This window comes from Loxodonta africana, chromosome 9, assembly GCF_030014295.1.
Source record: "Loxodonta africana isolate mLoxAfr1 chromosome 9, mLoxAfr1.hap2, whole genome shotgun sequence".
Taxonomy (NCBI): domain Eukaryota; kingdom Metazoa; phylum Chordata; class Mammalia; order Proboscidea; family Elephantidae; genus Loxodonta; species Loxodonta africana.
Genome location: NC_087350.1, coordinates 50,546,478 through 50,563,045, shown reverse-complemented (window position 1 = coordinate 50,563,045; position 16,568 = coordinate 50,546,478). Strand labels below are relative to the sequence as shown.

General features: G+C 40.0%; 1 protein-coding gene across 11 annotated transcripts in view; it reads right to left on the bottom strand.

Moving 5' to 3' along the window:
• The window catches only part of GOLGA1 (golgin A1), a 55,554-nt gene that overhangs the window by 12,996 nt on the left and 25,990 nt on the right, over window positions 1-16,568 (bottom strand). For 7 of the 11 annotated variants that reach the window (XM_064291439.1, XM_064291438.1, XM_064291443.1 and 4 more), the window contains 4 exons: window positions 16,357-16,452; window positions 5,926-6,039; window positions 4,837-4,986; window positions 3,674-3,769 (listed from right to left, as the gene is read on the bottom strand). In XM_064291439.1, the coding sequence (XP_064147509.1) occupies window positions 3,674-3,769; window positions 4,837-4,986; window positions 5,926-6,039; window positions 16,357-16,452 (456 nt within the window). The remainder of the gene's footprint in view (window positions 1-3,673; window positions 3,770-4,836; window positions 4,987-5,925; window positions 6,040-16,356; window positions 16,453-16,568) is intronic. The other 4 variants (XM_064291437.1, XM_064291441.1, XM_064291440.1 and 1 more) reach the window with 4 other exon arrangements.

Genomic DNA, 16,568 nt, shown 5'->3' with positions numbered 1-16,568 from the left:
ACACAGGAATCACCAGGCTACCCACGGGCAGCAGCTCTGGCACCTGGGAACCATTTCCTGGGAGAGGTTTGGGGAATAGCCATTTAGAAAAACATGGATCGTAGCAATTCTACATATGTGTGCATCTAATAACAGTGCTTTTTCAAAATACAGGAAGCAAAGACTGATAAAAATAAAGGGAGGGACAGACAAATCCACCATCACAGTTGACGATTTAGCACAATCATTTCAGTAACTGATGAAACAAACCCACTAAAAAAAAACTGATGCAACAAGTAGACAAAAAAATCAGAAAGTATATACAAGATTTGAACAGAACTATCAACTACTTGGCCTAAGTAACATTGAGGTCAATTTTTATTCTGCTGCTGTTAGTTGGCGTATTCCTACTCTAAGAGCAATAGAATATATATTCCTTTCAAGTGTACAGAAATATTCACCACAATAGTCCATAGGGTGGTCATATCCTTCAGAGTATTACCTGACCAGAACTGTATTAAACTAGAAATTCGAGATATCCAGAAAATCCCCCAAGTGTTTAAAAATTGACCACAATTCTAAATAGCTTGTGTGTGCTGGTTTTAAAGTTATTCCCTCTTAGTCCCACACTCATCCTTTCATATTTGGATTTCTGCTTTTTGGCTGGCTCTACATTAATCGCTGCCACCAGGGGCTGCTCGAGGAAGACCGGAAGGCAAGAAACCAAACGAAACCAAACCTGTAGCCATCAAGTCAATTTCTGACTCACAGTGATCCTACAGGACAGAGTAGAACTGCCCCCACAGGGTTTCCAAGGCTGTAATCTTTATAGAAGCTCACTGTCACATATTTCTCCTATGGAGCAGCTGGTGAGTTCGAACCACTGACCTTTCGGTTAGCAGCTGTGCACTTAACCACTGTGCCACCAGGGCTCCTTTGGAAGGCAAGAGGAGGGAGAAATAGACCTGCTTCTTCCTGTCTGCTTCCTGTTTTGGTAAGCATTATTCCAGCAATGCTTTCTTGCCCTGGCAGCAGAAATGCCTTCCTGAACCAACAGTTGTATCCACTTTGCAGTTCTTCCAACACTTGCAGCAGAACCCATTCGTTGCCCCCTCCCCTAAAACACAGACCAGTGTCCCCTCCTCAGAGCTGTGAGTGTCAGCTCCCTGGGCCCCTCCTCTTAATTTCTAAGTTTAATAATTCCAGCCTCTTCACTGGGTTCCCTTGGTCCTAGAGTTAGAAACTACTTTCTGCGTTTTTACCTCCATGAAATCTTTTTACCATTTTAGCACTTGGTTATAAAAACATTACGTTAATTAAAAATTCTATATATTCACCTTGTTCGAATAACTGGTGTGGTTTCTATCTCCTGACTAGACTGTGAGTGCACACTATGATTCAAAGAAGAAATCATAAGAAAATCATAAAATATTTTGAACTGAATGATAATGAAAACACAACACAGTACAATTTAAGCAATGCTTAGAGGGAATTTTACAGCTTTAAATGCCTATATTGGCAATGAAGGTATAAAATCAATGCTCTAAATATCCATCTTAAGAAGCCAGAAAAAGTGCAGCAAATTAAACCCAAAGGAAATAAAAGAAAAAAAAAGTGGAAATCAATAACAGCTGTTGTTTTTTGATCATAGCCATCCTACGGGAGGTGAAGTGGTATCTCACTATGGTTTTAATTTTAGAATTACTCTTGATATATCACCTCAAACCTCTTCATCTCAGTGAATGGCATCACTATTCATTCAGTTACCCAAGTGGTTCTCAAAAAAAACAAACCAAACCCAGTGCTGTCGAGTCGATTCCAACTCATAGCGACCCTATAGGATAGAGTAGAACTACCCCATTGAGTTTCCAAGGAGCACCGGGCAGATTCCAACTGCCGACCCTTTGGTTAGGAGCGTAGTACTTAACCACTACGCCACCAGGGTTTCCAAGTGGTTCTCAGCTGGGGGCAATTTTGCCCCATCCCAGGGAATATTTGGCCATGTCTGAAGACATTTTTGGTTGTTGCAAGTGTGGTTGCTCCTGACATCTAGTGGGTAGAAGCCAAGATGCAGCTAAACATCCTACAATGCACAGCACAACCCTCCCCGCAACAACAAAGAATTATCTGGCCCCAAATGTTAACAGTGCTGAGATTGAGAAACCTCGAGTTACACAAACCAAACCCAGGAGTCATCTCCAATTCCTTTTTCATTCATTCCTTTCATTTTAATCAATGGCAAGTCCTAAAGTCTTCATATCTACCATATATCCTCAATCTGAATACAGCTTCCCACTAACATGCTAGTCAGTCACTTCTAGCCAAGATTACTAAAACCTCCAAAAAGTCCTTCTTGCTTCTATCCTTGCCTCCCTTATAGAACATTCACCATGTGGACGCAGAGCAATCTATGAAACAAAACTTCTCACATCACTTCTTGCTTCCTCTTTATCATCTTTAGAATACCATTTTCCATTCTCTCCCAGTTCACTAAGCTTCAATCACAGAGGCCTTTGTGCTGTTCTTTGAAAAAAACAAACTCTTTTCTGCCTCAGAGCCTTTATATTTGTTATTTCTTCCCCAAATATCCACACTGCTGGCTCCTTCTCATTATTTATATGTTGCTCAAATGTCACCAACACCTTCCCTCCCCTCCCCACTCTCCCTGCATTATTTTCTTTGTACCATTTATCACCATTTTATCACTTGTTTATTATCTCTATATTATAAACTCCACAGGGGAGAAACTTTGTTTTGTCCATTGCTGTATCCCAGAATCTACAGCAGTGCCTGGTACTTACAGGTACTCACATGTTTGTTGAAGGAGTAAATGAAAAACTATCTGATTCCACAGTACATGCTTCCTGCAATCAGCAAGCACTACTGCATTAATACCTAAGTAACTTATCAGATAATGTAACTGAAAGCTTACTAGGTGCAGGCACTCAGCTATAGATGGTCTAGGTGTGACCTCAGAGGAGATCTCTACCAGAAGCCCACAAGATCTTTCTGTCATTATCTAATGGTCCCAAGCTGGACAAGCACAGCAATGACCCACCATCCAAGGGTTGCTATGAAAGGGGTCAGGGAAGACCGGAGGCCTGTAGGACAGTGGCAGAATCTCTCTCCTCTGCATCCCGTTAGGTCCAGAGAAGAATGAGGCAGCACCTGATTAAAGCTCCAAGTTCTAGTAAGAGTAAGGGTAACAAATGAACTAACAGGTTGTTATTTCATACCTGTACATGGTCCCTGATACAAACAAACAAGCAAACAAAGGTTCTCATGACCTTCTAAGGCCTTGCTTTACTAAAAAAAAAAACTACTAGTCCTGGAAAAATGAGCAAGAGTCATACTCTGATAGCATTACTTCAAGGCAGCTGTTGCTGATGATAGAGAGGAAGGGCTGGGCCTCTCTTGTGGAATGGCAAGAGCTTGGACTTGGAAGTCAGACAGGCCAGTCTTGCCTAGCTATGTGAACTTGGACAAATTATATATACTCAGAATCTCAATGATGTTAATTATAAAATGCGCATAATTCTTACTGCTGTTCTGAGCCACTGAGAGGACTTAATGATGTGACAGTTTCTAGCAAATGCCTATGAGAACTACGGAACAAATGCTAGGGCCACTTCAAATACACATGATGGATAAAAGGTACCAACACTTGTGTAAAACTATTTCATTAGACAAATACCTTTAGCGTCTTTAGTTCAAGTTGGTGATGTTGTAAAGAACGTTCACATTCATTCCTACTTTCTTTAAGGGCTGCATTTTCTTGCTCTAGCTCTCTCTGCAAATTCAGAAGAATATATACATATATTAATAAAAGGTCTTAAATGCCATTATTTCCCCTGGGCTCAGTCCTATATCTTTGACATTCTACTTTTGAAATACCTTTTATTTTTTTGTCACTGCAGGGTGGGAGATGAGAATGGAGTGGGGGTGAGAAAGAAAGAACCACCTGAAAAACTCATCAAGAGAAACAGGCACATAATTCTCAAGACTGTGGAAGTGTGTGAGGGGACCATGGGAGAGGAGAGGCCATTAGGGAGGAAAAACAAATTTTGGACAGGAAGAAGCTGAGTGAGATGGTCAGAAATCACCAGGAAGTCCCTGGGGGGGCCCAAGGAAAAAGTAAACTCCTCTGTTAAATCAGGAGTCTTTTTTTACACCTGGTCTCATAAGTAAGTGTCTTGTTGGAAAGATAAAAACTACTCTGTGAAGTTGTTCCCTAGTTCAGAGAAGGAACTGCTTTTCCTGTCAAACTATCTGGCAGACTGTTAGGGACTGAATTGTGTCCCCCCAAAATGTGTGTCAACTTAGCTAGGCCATGATTACCAGTACTGTGTGACTGTCCACCGTTTTGTCATCTGATGTGATTTTCCTGTGTGTTGTAAATCCTACCTCTATGATGTTAATGAGGCAGGATTAGAGGCAGTTATGTTAATGAGGTAGGACTGAATCTACAAGATTAGGTTGTATCTTGAGTCAATCTCTTTTGAGATATAAAAGACAGAAGCAAGCAGAGAGAAAGGGGGACTTCATTACCACCAAGCAAGAAGAGCCAAGAGCACGTGTTCTTTGGACCCAGGGTCCCCTGAGCTGAAAGACTCCTAGACCAGGGGAAAACTGATGACAAGGACCTTTCCCCACAGCTGAAACAGAGAGAAAGGCTTCCCCTGGAGCTGGCACCCTGAATTTGGATTTCTAGCCTCTTAAAGAGAGAATAAATTTGTTTGCTAAAACCATCCACTTGTGGTATTTCTGTTATAGCAGCACTAGATAACTAAAACACAGACCTAGCTCTGCATCAACTGGGAGCTTCTGTGCTCGGCCTCATCCCTGTATTTCACTCACCATCTCGTGCTCTGTGGCTGTCTTGTTGGCCGCCTGCGCTCTCTCCAGGGCAGCAATCTGGGCCTCCAGCGCGTGGATGTGCTCTGTGCACTGCTGCTGCACGGTGAGGGCCTGTTGCTGTGCACATCTGCTTTCCTCGTTTGCGCTGGACTGCGGGGACAACAGGGGACAGTTACTCATGCAGAGAATGGTTTTCAGAGGGAAGCCATCTTCTGGTCCTAGGTGACCCCAAGATGGATCAATGTCCAATTGAAGCAACTTTTCTCCCTACCTGCAGGCTCTGCCTGTTGCTCTGGACCCTGGCCTGGCCAAGAAGTGGAGTCTGGGGTTGCTCTTGGTGTAATGGCCTTCATCCTCAGGGTATCTAGGGACAGTCCTGGGTACCATCCTGTCCTAAGACACAGCCCTCCCTTACTTCATTCTGTGTTGCCCTCTACGGATGAAGCGTCTCCTTGGAGAGGCAGTATAAAACAGTGGTTAAGAACAAGGGCTTTGATACAGAAAGATATGAGTTTAGCCATTTACTGGTTTTGAAGCCACAGGCTAGAGACTCAATTTTTCTGAGCCTACTTCTTCTAAAGAATGAGGATAATAGTACATATGTCTTAAGTCAGCTGCGAAGATTAAATGAAAACACGGTAGCACAGTGCCTCGGACATGGCAAACATGCAATCCATGTTAACTGTTTTTTATTTCTCCAGTTTCTAAACTTAACATCCCCACCTGGGCTGTGATGACCCGCCAAGCCCTTGATATCCTCTCCCCAGAGCCAGGACTACTCTCCATGCCCCTGGTTGCAAGCGGGATTTTGACTTCTCATGGAGCTACCACCTCTAAGAGCCCCAGAACTGGACTTGGCCCTAATGCCACATGACAGGTGGGTGTCAGCCAGTCACTCCACCTCTCTGGGTAACTCAGACCTTCCAGCAGGGCAGGACTTCCTCTGCCTACTGCTGCTCACCTGCTCCCATGCAGCACAACAACTGATTCTAAGGTTTCAGAAGCTGGGTGTGAGGATGGGACATCTACAATGGCATAAAGGGGAAAGCATCAAGGGCGTAGAACACAGCCCCTATAAGAAGCACTTACAAGTGCCTGAATCTGAGCCTCCTGGGAAGCCACGATTTCACTGCTCTGCTTTAACTTCTCCTCAGAAGCCTGCAGGGTCTGCTCTAGTTCTTTCACCTGAAGGGGAAACAGAAGCTTTCTTTCTGTTAAAAAGTAGCTGAAGAGTAGAAACAAATGACTTAAAAAATCAAATCAATTTAAATCATAAATATTACATAAAAAATAAAAATTAGAAAATACTCATAAGTACCATTATAAAATACTAGCATTCTAATGTATTTCCTTTCAGTATTTTTATGATGTTTTTAACAAGTCTGTATATACTTTAAATGAAACTTTATAAAGTTTTGTATTTTTTCCTCACTCTTAAGTTTTCTTCTATGCTTCTACGTAGTCTTTAGATCAGTTTTTGGGGGGGCTATCGATTATTTCTTCTATAATTCTATTATTTCTTTATAATTTTCTGAACCACTTAAGCATTTTTTTTCCCCAACTAAAATAATGCAGCAGTTAACATCTTCATGCAAAATCTTCTGACCTGGCTTGAATCGCTTCCTCAGGACAGGTTCCTGGAAATGGGACTACTAGGTCAAACATCATTACGGCTCATGTTGCAAACTCAGGTTTTACTCAGTCTACACATACTGACCAAGTCTGACGAGGCTCCTGATACTGCACTAGGACATGATGCTAGAGCAGTGAACAGGACAGACACAGGCCTGTCCTCAAGGAAGTCAGTGTCCAGTACTGACTAGACTTGGCTCTCTAAGGTGGCATATTCATCACACTCCAGCTATCTTTGCCAATTGCTCTTATAAAGGCCTCTTGCTTACTGAATAAGATTTGACTTGGGGATCTTTATTACTAAAACATATGCACAGAGAAAGTTGTAGCTTGGTGAAGAAGAGTTAGGTATCGAATGAGAGAAGGGGGTTTTTAAGTTTCATGGTTCCTCACATTCGTTCATTCACATGTACAGTTTAACAAAAACAACTCTACGAGAACAACCCCAACTCTGTAGAAGAGAACAGTATTATTACTTGTCTATGATCATAAATTTTATTAGTGGTAGAGCCAGGACTAATATATAGACTTTTTAAATACTGGGTACAGAAAAACATCCCCCAAATACCCAATTTATAGGTAGAGCTCAAGAAAGATGCAGAATTCTCAAAAAATTAAACATGGAGCTACCATAAAAAAAATAAATAAATAAAACCCGTTGACGTCGATTCCAACTCATACCAACCCTGTAGGACAGAGTAGAACTGCCCCATGGAGTTTCCGAGGGGTGCCTGGTGGATTCGAACTGCCAACCTTTTGGTTAGCAGACGTAGCTCTTAACCACCATGCCACCAGGGTTTCCAAACGACCAAGCAATTCTACTACTGGGTATATACCTAAGAGAAATGAAAACACATGTCCACACAAAAACCTCGCACACAAATGTTCAGAGCGGCATTTTTCATAATAAACTAAAAATGACAACAACCCAAATGTCCCAGTGATGAATGGATAAATAAGATGTCATATGGTGGGCGAGTGGTTAAAAGTTCAGCTGCTAACCAAAAGATAACCCAAAATACCCAGTGCCCTCAAGTCGTAGGCAGTTCAGATCCACCAGCTGCACCTTGGAAACCCCATAGGGCAGTTCTACTCTCTTCTATAGAGTTACTATGAGTTGGAATCGATTCAATGGCAATGGGTTTGGTTTTTTTTTTTTGGTTTATAACCATACAATGGAATATTATTCAGACATAAAAAGGAATGAGGGTACTGTTACATGCTACAACATTGGATGAACCCTGAAAACACTATGCTAACTGAAAGAAGCCAGTTACAAAAGGCCACATATTATATGATTCCATTTGTACGAAATGTCCAGAATAGGTAAATCCATAGACACAGAATGTAGATTAGTGGTTTTCTAGGGCTAGGGGAAGGGGTTGGAGGTAAAAGGGCAGTGAATGCTAATAGGTACAGGGTTTCTTTTTGGCATGTGACTATGTTCTAAAATTGATTGTGGTGATGACGGTTACACAATTTTTGATTATATTAAAAGCCATTAAACTGTATACTTTAAATGGGTGAATTGTATGATGTGAATTATATCTCAATAAAGAGATACATATATATATAAAAACATATGAAAAATTCAGAAAAATCCTTTAGGGAGATACATCTCTGATAAAAATTCTATTAAGAGAGCTTCTGGTTCCTGCCAAGTCAGCAAATTAGCCTGGACTGCTGGCTGCCTCCCACAGAATCAACCCTGAAATAATAACAGAAGCAAAATGGAAACATGAATTCCAAAAATGTAATGACAAAGAAAGCCCGTGAGAAACCACCGTGTGTAAGTGAGGGACAGACAGCTATAGGCTATAGTGGAGGGCAGCCAGAGGCAGCAGCAAGACAGCAGATTGAAGGAAAGCTTTGCTCTCTGTCCTTATTTCTCCCCCGCTTGTCCTGGGATAGTCATTTCTGTCCCTTTACCACAGCAATCCTAAGCCACCAGTGTGCAGTATCTGGAGGGTAACACCAGAGCAGCATGAAGCCCTACTTGTGAAGGCAGCTGTTGAAAATAGGAGAGGACTGATCAGTCATCCTGAGCTCTCTCTCCTCTACACCCTCTCCTTCCAAACATCAGGTCTGGTGGATTACAATGTGGGAAACCACTTCCTCCCAGTGCTCCAAGTGCTCTTTAAACATGAAATTCTGATCAGAGGAGTTGGCTAGTGCACTGGCAGCAAATGAGAATGATCTCAAGAGCTCCTTTGGTGCCCGGAACTCTGCCCAGCACTCACCCCTCCCTTCTCTTTAAAGTCACCTGGACTGACAAATACTAGGGTCTGGTTGTTGGGCCTTTCCCAGTTTGTAATACCAGAGTATTGATACACTTAGGGAACGTAAGTTCACAGGCCAATGAGAGGAGTACAGTTACCATAAAAGATAACATATAGAACAACACACACCATCTTAGAATTACTGGAACAGAGGGGACAAAAATTTAAATAAGTACAATAAATGTTTTTAAGAGACAAAGGAAAATCTTAGAAATATGAAACAAGAAAAATACAAAAGCAAGTGGAAATATTAGGTAGTAAAAATGTAAGTACTGAAATAAAGAACACAAAGGATGGGATCAATGGAATGGAATAAATAGACTGGAAAGTGGTAAAACACAAACTCGTGAGGTGGAAAATCAGACTGAGCTATTCTCCCAAGAAAGTAGCAGGAAAAGGTAAGGAGACAGAAAACAGATAAGCAAAGTTAAGAAGTCTGGAAGACAGAGCAGAAGTACCAAACTCTAGACCAGAGTTCTCAACCTTGGCACCACTGACACTTGGGACTAGATAATTCTTCGTTGGGTGGGGCTTCCTGGTGCACTGCAGGATGTTCAGCAGCACCCTTAGCCTCAACTCACTAGATGCCAGTAGTACCCTTCCAGTTTTGCAACAATCAAAAATGTCTCCAAATATTTTCAAATTTTCTCTGGGAGACCAAATGGTTCCCAGTTGAGAACCACTGCTTTAGACAACAGGAATCCTGTAAGCAGAGGATAAAAATGGAGAGGAGGAAACATTTGAAGATGTAAATGGAGATAAATTTCCCAAAGTTAAAGAAAGATGAAAACATCGTCATCTCAGGTGCGAGAAGAAAAGAGCTCAGGTGACAAAAAAGAGAAGGAGGGAAAAACTCACTCCTTGCACTTACTGATCAAAGTAGAAGACTGCAGCCTTCAGTATGGATTACACCTGAATGTAAAGAAAAGAAAAATCCTCACAACTGGACCAATAAGCAACATCATGATAAATGGAGAAAATATTGAAGTTGTCAAGAATTTCATTCTACTTGGATCAATAATCAATGCCCTTGGAAGCAGCAGTTAAGAAATCAAATGATGAATTGTATTGGACAAATCTATATCAAAAGATGTCTTTGAAGTTTTAAAAAGCAAAGATGTCACTTTGATGACTAAGGTGTGTGTGACGGAAACCATGATCTTTTCAACTGCCTCCTATGCATGTGAAAGCTGGGCAATGAAAAAAGAAGACAGAAGCAGTAGTCATGCACTTGAATTGCGGTGTTGGCAAAGACTACTGAATGGACTACTTAAGGAACAAAAAGTCAGTCTTAGAAGAAATAAAACTGGAATGCTTCTTAGAAGTGAGGATGGCGAAACTTTGTCTTGCTTACTTTGGACACATCATCAGGAAAGACCAATCCCAAGAAAAAGACAGCCTGTTTGGTAAAGTAAGCAGAGGGGCAGGAAAAACGAGAGAACTCTCAATGAGATGGATTGACACAACAGCCACAACAATGGGCTCAAATATATCAAAGATCATGAAAATGGTACAGGACCAGACAACATTTTGTTGTCTTACATAAGAGCCCCAGAAGTCAGCCTACTTGAGGGCAACAATAACAAACACATTATATTGACATAAAAGAATTTAAAGGGTGCAAGGTTCCAGAGAGAAAGAATGGCTCGCCTACAAAGGTACAATAATTCAACTGACTTAAGACTTATCAATAGCAATACTGACTGCAAAGAGGAAGACAATGAAACAATACACTACTGAGAGAAAAAAAAAAAAAAACCAAAAACAGAACAAAAAATTTTATACCCAGTCATTCCTTAGGGACACAAGACTGTAGAAGGTTTGCCACACAAAGTAACACACTAAGAACACTTCTGAGTAAGTGTTCAAATCACAAGGAAAACAAATCCAGAAGATGCAAAAGATATAGGAAGTAAGGCTGATCAAGTACCTTGACAGAAGCTATTAGCAAAAAAAAAAAAAAAAGGAGGAAATAAAGAAATATATTTAAAAAAATGAGCACTATGTATGTTACATCTCAAAACTGAAATCCTAGGGGGAGAGAAGAAATGTCAGGGGAGAGAAATCAGATTTGAAAGGTTTAAGAACTCCATAGTGGTAAACAGACATGTATATATATAGGTATGTGCTACGTTAATGGCAAACACCATAAAAAACAAAGCAGAATGCATAATTGTTCAACTAGAAGAAAACTCTACCCTGTGAAATGGAAAGGGGGAGAAAAAGAAACAAATAGTACAGTAAATAGAAAATGTGAAATAAAAAAATGGCAGAAATAGTTCTAATGAAACATTAATTACAATAAATTACAATGCAAATGTATATGACAAAGATTCTCAGATTGGCTTAAAAAAAAAAAAAATCAGAACCAAAATATACAACAACATGCTAACTGGAACATATTTAAGGAAACAAATAACATCAAAAGGCTGAATATGACAGAATGGAAAAATAAATACTATGTAAAAAATACTATACAAAAATCTACAAAAAAAAAAAAAAATACTGCATAACTAAAAACTGAAAGATATACCACAAGAGGCAAAGAACATTATATACCGGTAAAGGAACAAGAAGATTAGACCTTTTGAGCAAACATACACTTAAAAAGACAGCCTAAAAAATAATAAAGAAAGGTCCAAACATCTCAAGTCATACAAAACACGAGGCTGCACGATCACAAGCTTAATGGCATGACCAGGGCAAGCTTGTATAGCTCTTTGGTGGGAATCCTGGGAATCCTGTTGTGCCCCTCAAATCCATCCTGGTCCCAGGTGAGATTTGGCAACAGTTGAAGACAGCTGTGTACTCTACATATCCTGCGTGCTGTGGCTGGCTAGGACTTGCAGGACAACTGAATTTACTGCCTTGTCTCCCAGTTAGCTGGCTTCCATTTTCTCAGCCCAGTATAAGGAGACCAGGCTGTGCCTGGCACCAACAATCCAGGGTTGCAGGGACCCACCCTCTGCCTCCTCAAGGGGGGTTGCCTGGGGATTCCCTACCCAGTCTTGCCTTCTCCTCCATGTCTCCTTGCCATGCAGAAGAAAAGACCTTTTACCACTTGAGAATAGGGACTGGAGAGAAGACAGGAAACTACTGAGGTATATCCAAATTCATGTTACCAAAGGATGCTTACTGCTAGGCTTCACTATATATCAAGCAACAACTGACAAATCTGCAATAAGAAATAGATAAAGCAACAAAAGTAGTTGGAGATTTAAAATATACACCTCTTGAATGGAATGCTCAAACTGACAAAAGACAAATTCTGAAGACCTGAAAAATTTGGTTTTGATCAAGCTATTTTATACACATACACACAATACACTTTCTTTTTGTGTGCATAAAGAAAATTTATAAAAGTAGACCACGTATTAGCTCATAAAAGACACAGAAAACTGATGCCATACAAACTATGTTCTCTAAATTTAAAGTAATAAAGTTAGGAATTAATAAAATAGCTACAGGCCCATGACTGTTCATATTATTCTCTTTACTTTTGTATCTAAAATTTTTAATAAAAAGAAGCCCAAAATAGTCTGTTTGGAAGTCAAATAACTTAGTTAAAAATAATCTTTGAGTTAAAAATAAATCATGACGGATATTCAGAAATAGTTACAACTGAATTATAATGAAAATACTTAATGTCAAAATTTATGGGATACATATAAAACAACGTTTAGTGAAAAAAAGAAACCTTCAAGTAAAGTTACCAGGAAACAAGACAGATTAAAAAAATAAGCTAAGCATTCAACTCAAAAAATGAGAAAAACGATGAAGCAGACCTAAAGAAATAAAAAAAAAATAGGAAGGAAAAAATAATAACAGGTAGAAATAAATAAAAAAGGGAATAAATATTTGAGTAGATAACAAAATCAAAAGCTAGTTCTTTCAAAGGATTAATAAGCTAGACCAGGGGTTGGTGTATTTTTTATGTAAAGGACCAGATAAATATTTTAGGCTTTGTAGGATGAGTCGGAATCAAGGTGATGGCAATGGGTTTGTTTTTGGGTTTTTAGGCCATTTGGTCTCCGCGACAACTACTCGGCTGTGCCACTGTAGCAAGAAAGCAGCCATAGACAATCCGTACGTAAACGGGTATGCCCTTCCGAAACACTTAGCCTGAGGGTTGGACTTTGCCGACTCCTGAGATAGATCTCTGGCATCATTAATCAAGAAAAAAAGGAATGAATATGCAAATGAACAAAATACAGAAACAGGGAAACACAGCAGAAATTAAGAGAAAGCAGTATTACATGTATTATGACATGCAAATACAGTATTAAATGCTAATACATTTTAAGAGTATCATATGCTAATAAATTGGTAAACCAAGATGAAATGGATGAGTTTTTTGAAGAGAAAAAAATGTCAAAATCATTGCAGAAGAAATGGAGAATCTGAAGTGTCTAATAGGAATAAACATTGAAATGGTAATCCATTTCTTTCCCGAAAAATGGTCCAGATGGTTTTACAGTTGAATTCTGCCAAATTTACACAAGATAGTAATTTTGAATACACTGTATTTTAACCTAAATTCTTTCAGAAAATAGAAAAACCAAAAGCTGCCCAGCTCTTTATGCAAGGCTAGTGTAACATGATTCTAAAATCTATTCGATTTATAAACAGATATAAAAATTGTAAATAAAGGATTAGCTAACCAAATCTGGAAGCTTACTACAAAAATAATACATTGAGTAGTAGTTATCCCAGGAGTGCAATGCAATGACGGTTCAACATCAGAAAATCTATGAATGTGATTCACCACATTAATAGACTAAACAATAAAAATTTTATGATTTTTTTTCAACCAATGCAGTTGAAACATTTGATAGAGTTCCACATAGCTATGATTTTAAAAAACAAACACAAAAGCAAAGATGAGAAGACAGGAAAGGGCAGGAAAACTGGACAAATGGACACGGGGAACCCGAGGTAGAAAAGGGGAGACTGCTGACACACTGAGGAGACTGCAACCAATACCACAAAAACAATTACTATATAAATTTCTGAATGAGAAACTAATTTGCGCTGTAAACTTTCACCTAAAGCACAATTAAAAAAAAAAAATTCTTAGCAAACTGGAGGGGAACTTCCTTAACTCTGTAAAAATTAAATACCAAAACCTACTGCAAACTTCCTAGCAAATGAAGAAACTTCAGGTGCATTCTCTTTAAGATTAAAAACAAAGCAAGGCTGTCACTATCACTGCTCCTGTTAATACAGCGCTGGAGGCCCCCCCCAATGGTTTAAGGATGGAGAAAGGAATAAGAGGTACAAGGATTGAAGGGAAAAAAAAGCTGTCATTATTTATGGAAGATACGATTATCTGCTTTATATAATACTTACATAAAGCATTATAATGGTATGTGCAAAGAGCTGGACATGGAAAACCAAACAGGAAGAACACGCTCGGCGTTTCTCAAGCTGAAAGAACTGGAGAAAAAATTCAGGCCTCGAGTTGCAATAGTGAAGGAGTCCATGGGGAAAATATTAAACAACACAGGAGGCATCAAAAGAAGATGGAAGGAGTACACAGAGTCATTATACCAAAAAGAATTAGTCGATATTCAACCATTTCAAGAGATGGCATATGATCAGGAACCGATGGTACTGAAGGAAGAAGTCCACGCTGCTCTGAAGGCACTGGCAAAAAACAAGGTTCCAGGAATTGATGGAATATCAATTGAGATGTTTCAACAAACAGATGCAGCGCTGAAGGTGCTCACTCGTCTATGCCAAGAAAAATGGAAGACAGCTACCTGGCCAACTGACTGGAAGAGATCCATATTTATGCCTATTCCCAAGAAGATGATCCAACCGAATATGGAAATTATAGAACAATATCATTAATATCACATGCAAGCAAAATTTTGCTGAAGATCATTCAAAAACGGCTGCAGCAGTATATCGACAGGGAACTGCCAGAAATTCAGACAGGTTTCAGAAGAGGATGTGGAACCAGGGATATCATTGCTGATGTCAGATGGATCCTGGCTGAAAGCAGAAAATACCAGAAGGACGTTTACCTGTGTTTCATTGACTATGCAAAGGCATTCGACTGTGTGGATCATAACAAACTATGGATAACACTACAAAGAATGGGAATTCCAGAACACTTAACTGTGCTCATGAGGAACCTTTACATAGATCAAGAGGCAGTTGTTCGGACAGAACAAGGGGATACTGATTGGTTTAAAGTCAGGAAAGGTGTGTGCCAGGGTTGTATTCTTTCACCAAACCTATTTAATCTGTACACTGAACAAATAATACGAGAGGCGGGACTATATGAAGAAAAACGGGGCATCAGGATTGGAGGAAGACTTACTAACAACCTGCGTTATGCAGATGACACACCTTGCTTGCTGAAAGTGAAAAGGACTTGAAGCACTTACTAATGAAGATCAAAGACCACAGCCTTCAGTATGGATTACACCTCAACATAAAGAAAACAAAAATCCTCACAACTGGACCAATGAGCAACATCATGATAAACGGAGAAAAGACTGAAGTTGTCAAGGATTTCATTTTACTTGGATCCACAATCAACAGCCATGGAAGCAGCAGTCAAGAAATCAAAAGACACATTGGATTGGGCAAATCTGCTGCAAAGGACCTCTTCAAAGTGTTGAAGAACAAAGATGTCACCTTGAAGACTAAGGTGCAGCTGACCCAAGTCATGTTATTTTCAACCACATCATATGCATGTGAAAGCTGGGCAATGAATAAGAAAGACTGGAAGAAGAGTTGACGCCTTCGAATTGTGGTATTGGTGAAGAATATTGAATATACCATGGACTGCCAAAAGAATGAACAAATATGCCTTGGAAGAAGTGCAGCCAGAATGCTCCTTAGAGGCAAGGATGGCGAGACTGGGTCTTACATACTTTGGACATGTTGTCAGGAGGGATCAGTCCCTGGAGAAGGACATCATGCTTGGCAGAGCACAGGGTCAAGGGAAAAGAGGAAGACCCTCAACAAGGTGGATTGACACAGTGGCTCCAACAATGAACTCAAGCATAACAATGATTGTAAAGATCGTGTGGGACCGGGCAGTGTTTCATTCTGTTGTGCATAGGGTCGCTATGAGTCGGAACCGACTCGATGGCACCTAACAACAACAACAACGATTATCTGCTAGGGGAAAAAAAAAACAATATTAGAATAAGAGAATTCGGCAGGGTTGAAGTATCTAATGCAAACAGATAATGGGCTTGGCTGCTAACTAAAAAGTTGGCAGTTTGATTTAACCCAGAGGCACCTTGGAAAAAAAGCCTGGCAATCTAAGTCCGACAAAGCAGTCACTGAAAACCCTATGGGCACAGTTCTACCCTCACACACGGTCATTGTGAGTCGGAATCAAGTCCACAGCAATTGGTGGTAAGAGTGGTGGCAATATCTAAGACGGATAGATTGGTTGAATAACTTTGGATGGAACAATGATGATAAAGTGGGAAGAATGAAGAAAATGACTAACTCAACAGTAAGATCCAAAAAACAGTCCCTCCAAAAGGAAAAACTCTGACCCAAGGAGATTGTCAATCATAGCCATGTCATCCAACCAGGCTGCCACCCAAACACAGGAAAACACTGGGAATGAGGTCAGTACCCGAGTCTCCAGGATGCCAATGGTGGTGGCCTGGATGTTTCTGGTGGCCGACAGCTTCTGTCTGGTATCCTCCAAATTCTGCTCAGCAACTATTTTCTTTAAGTTGAAGGCGGGTAAAAGAAAATAGTCATTTTTCCAATGAATAAGTATTTATTGATATTTATGACACTATGATTTGTGCTAGGCACAAGGAACACTTTTTTACTTTTTAA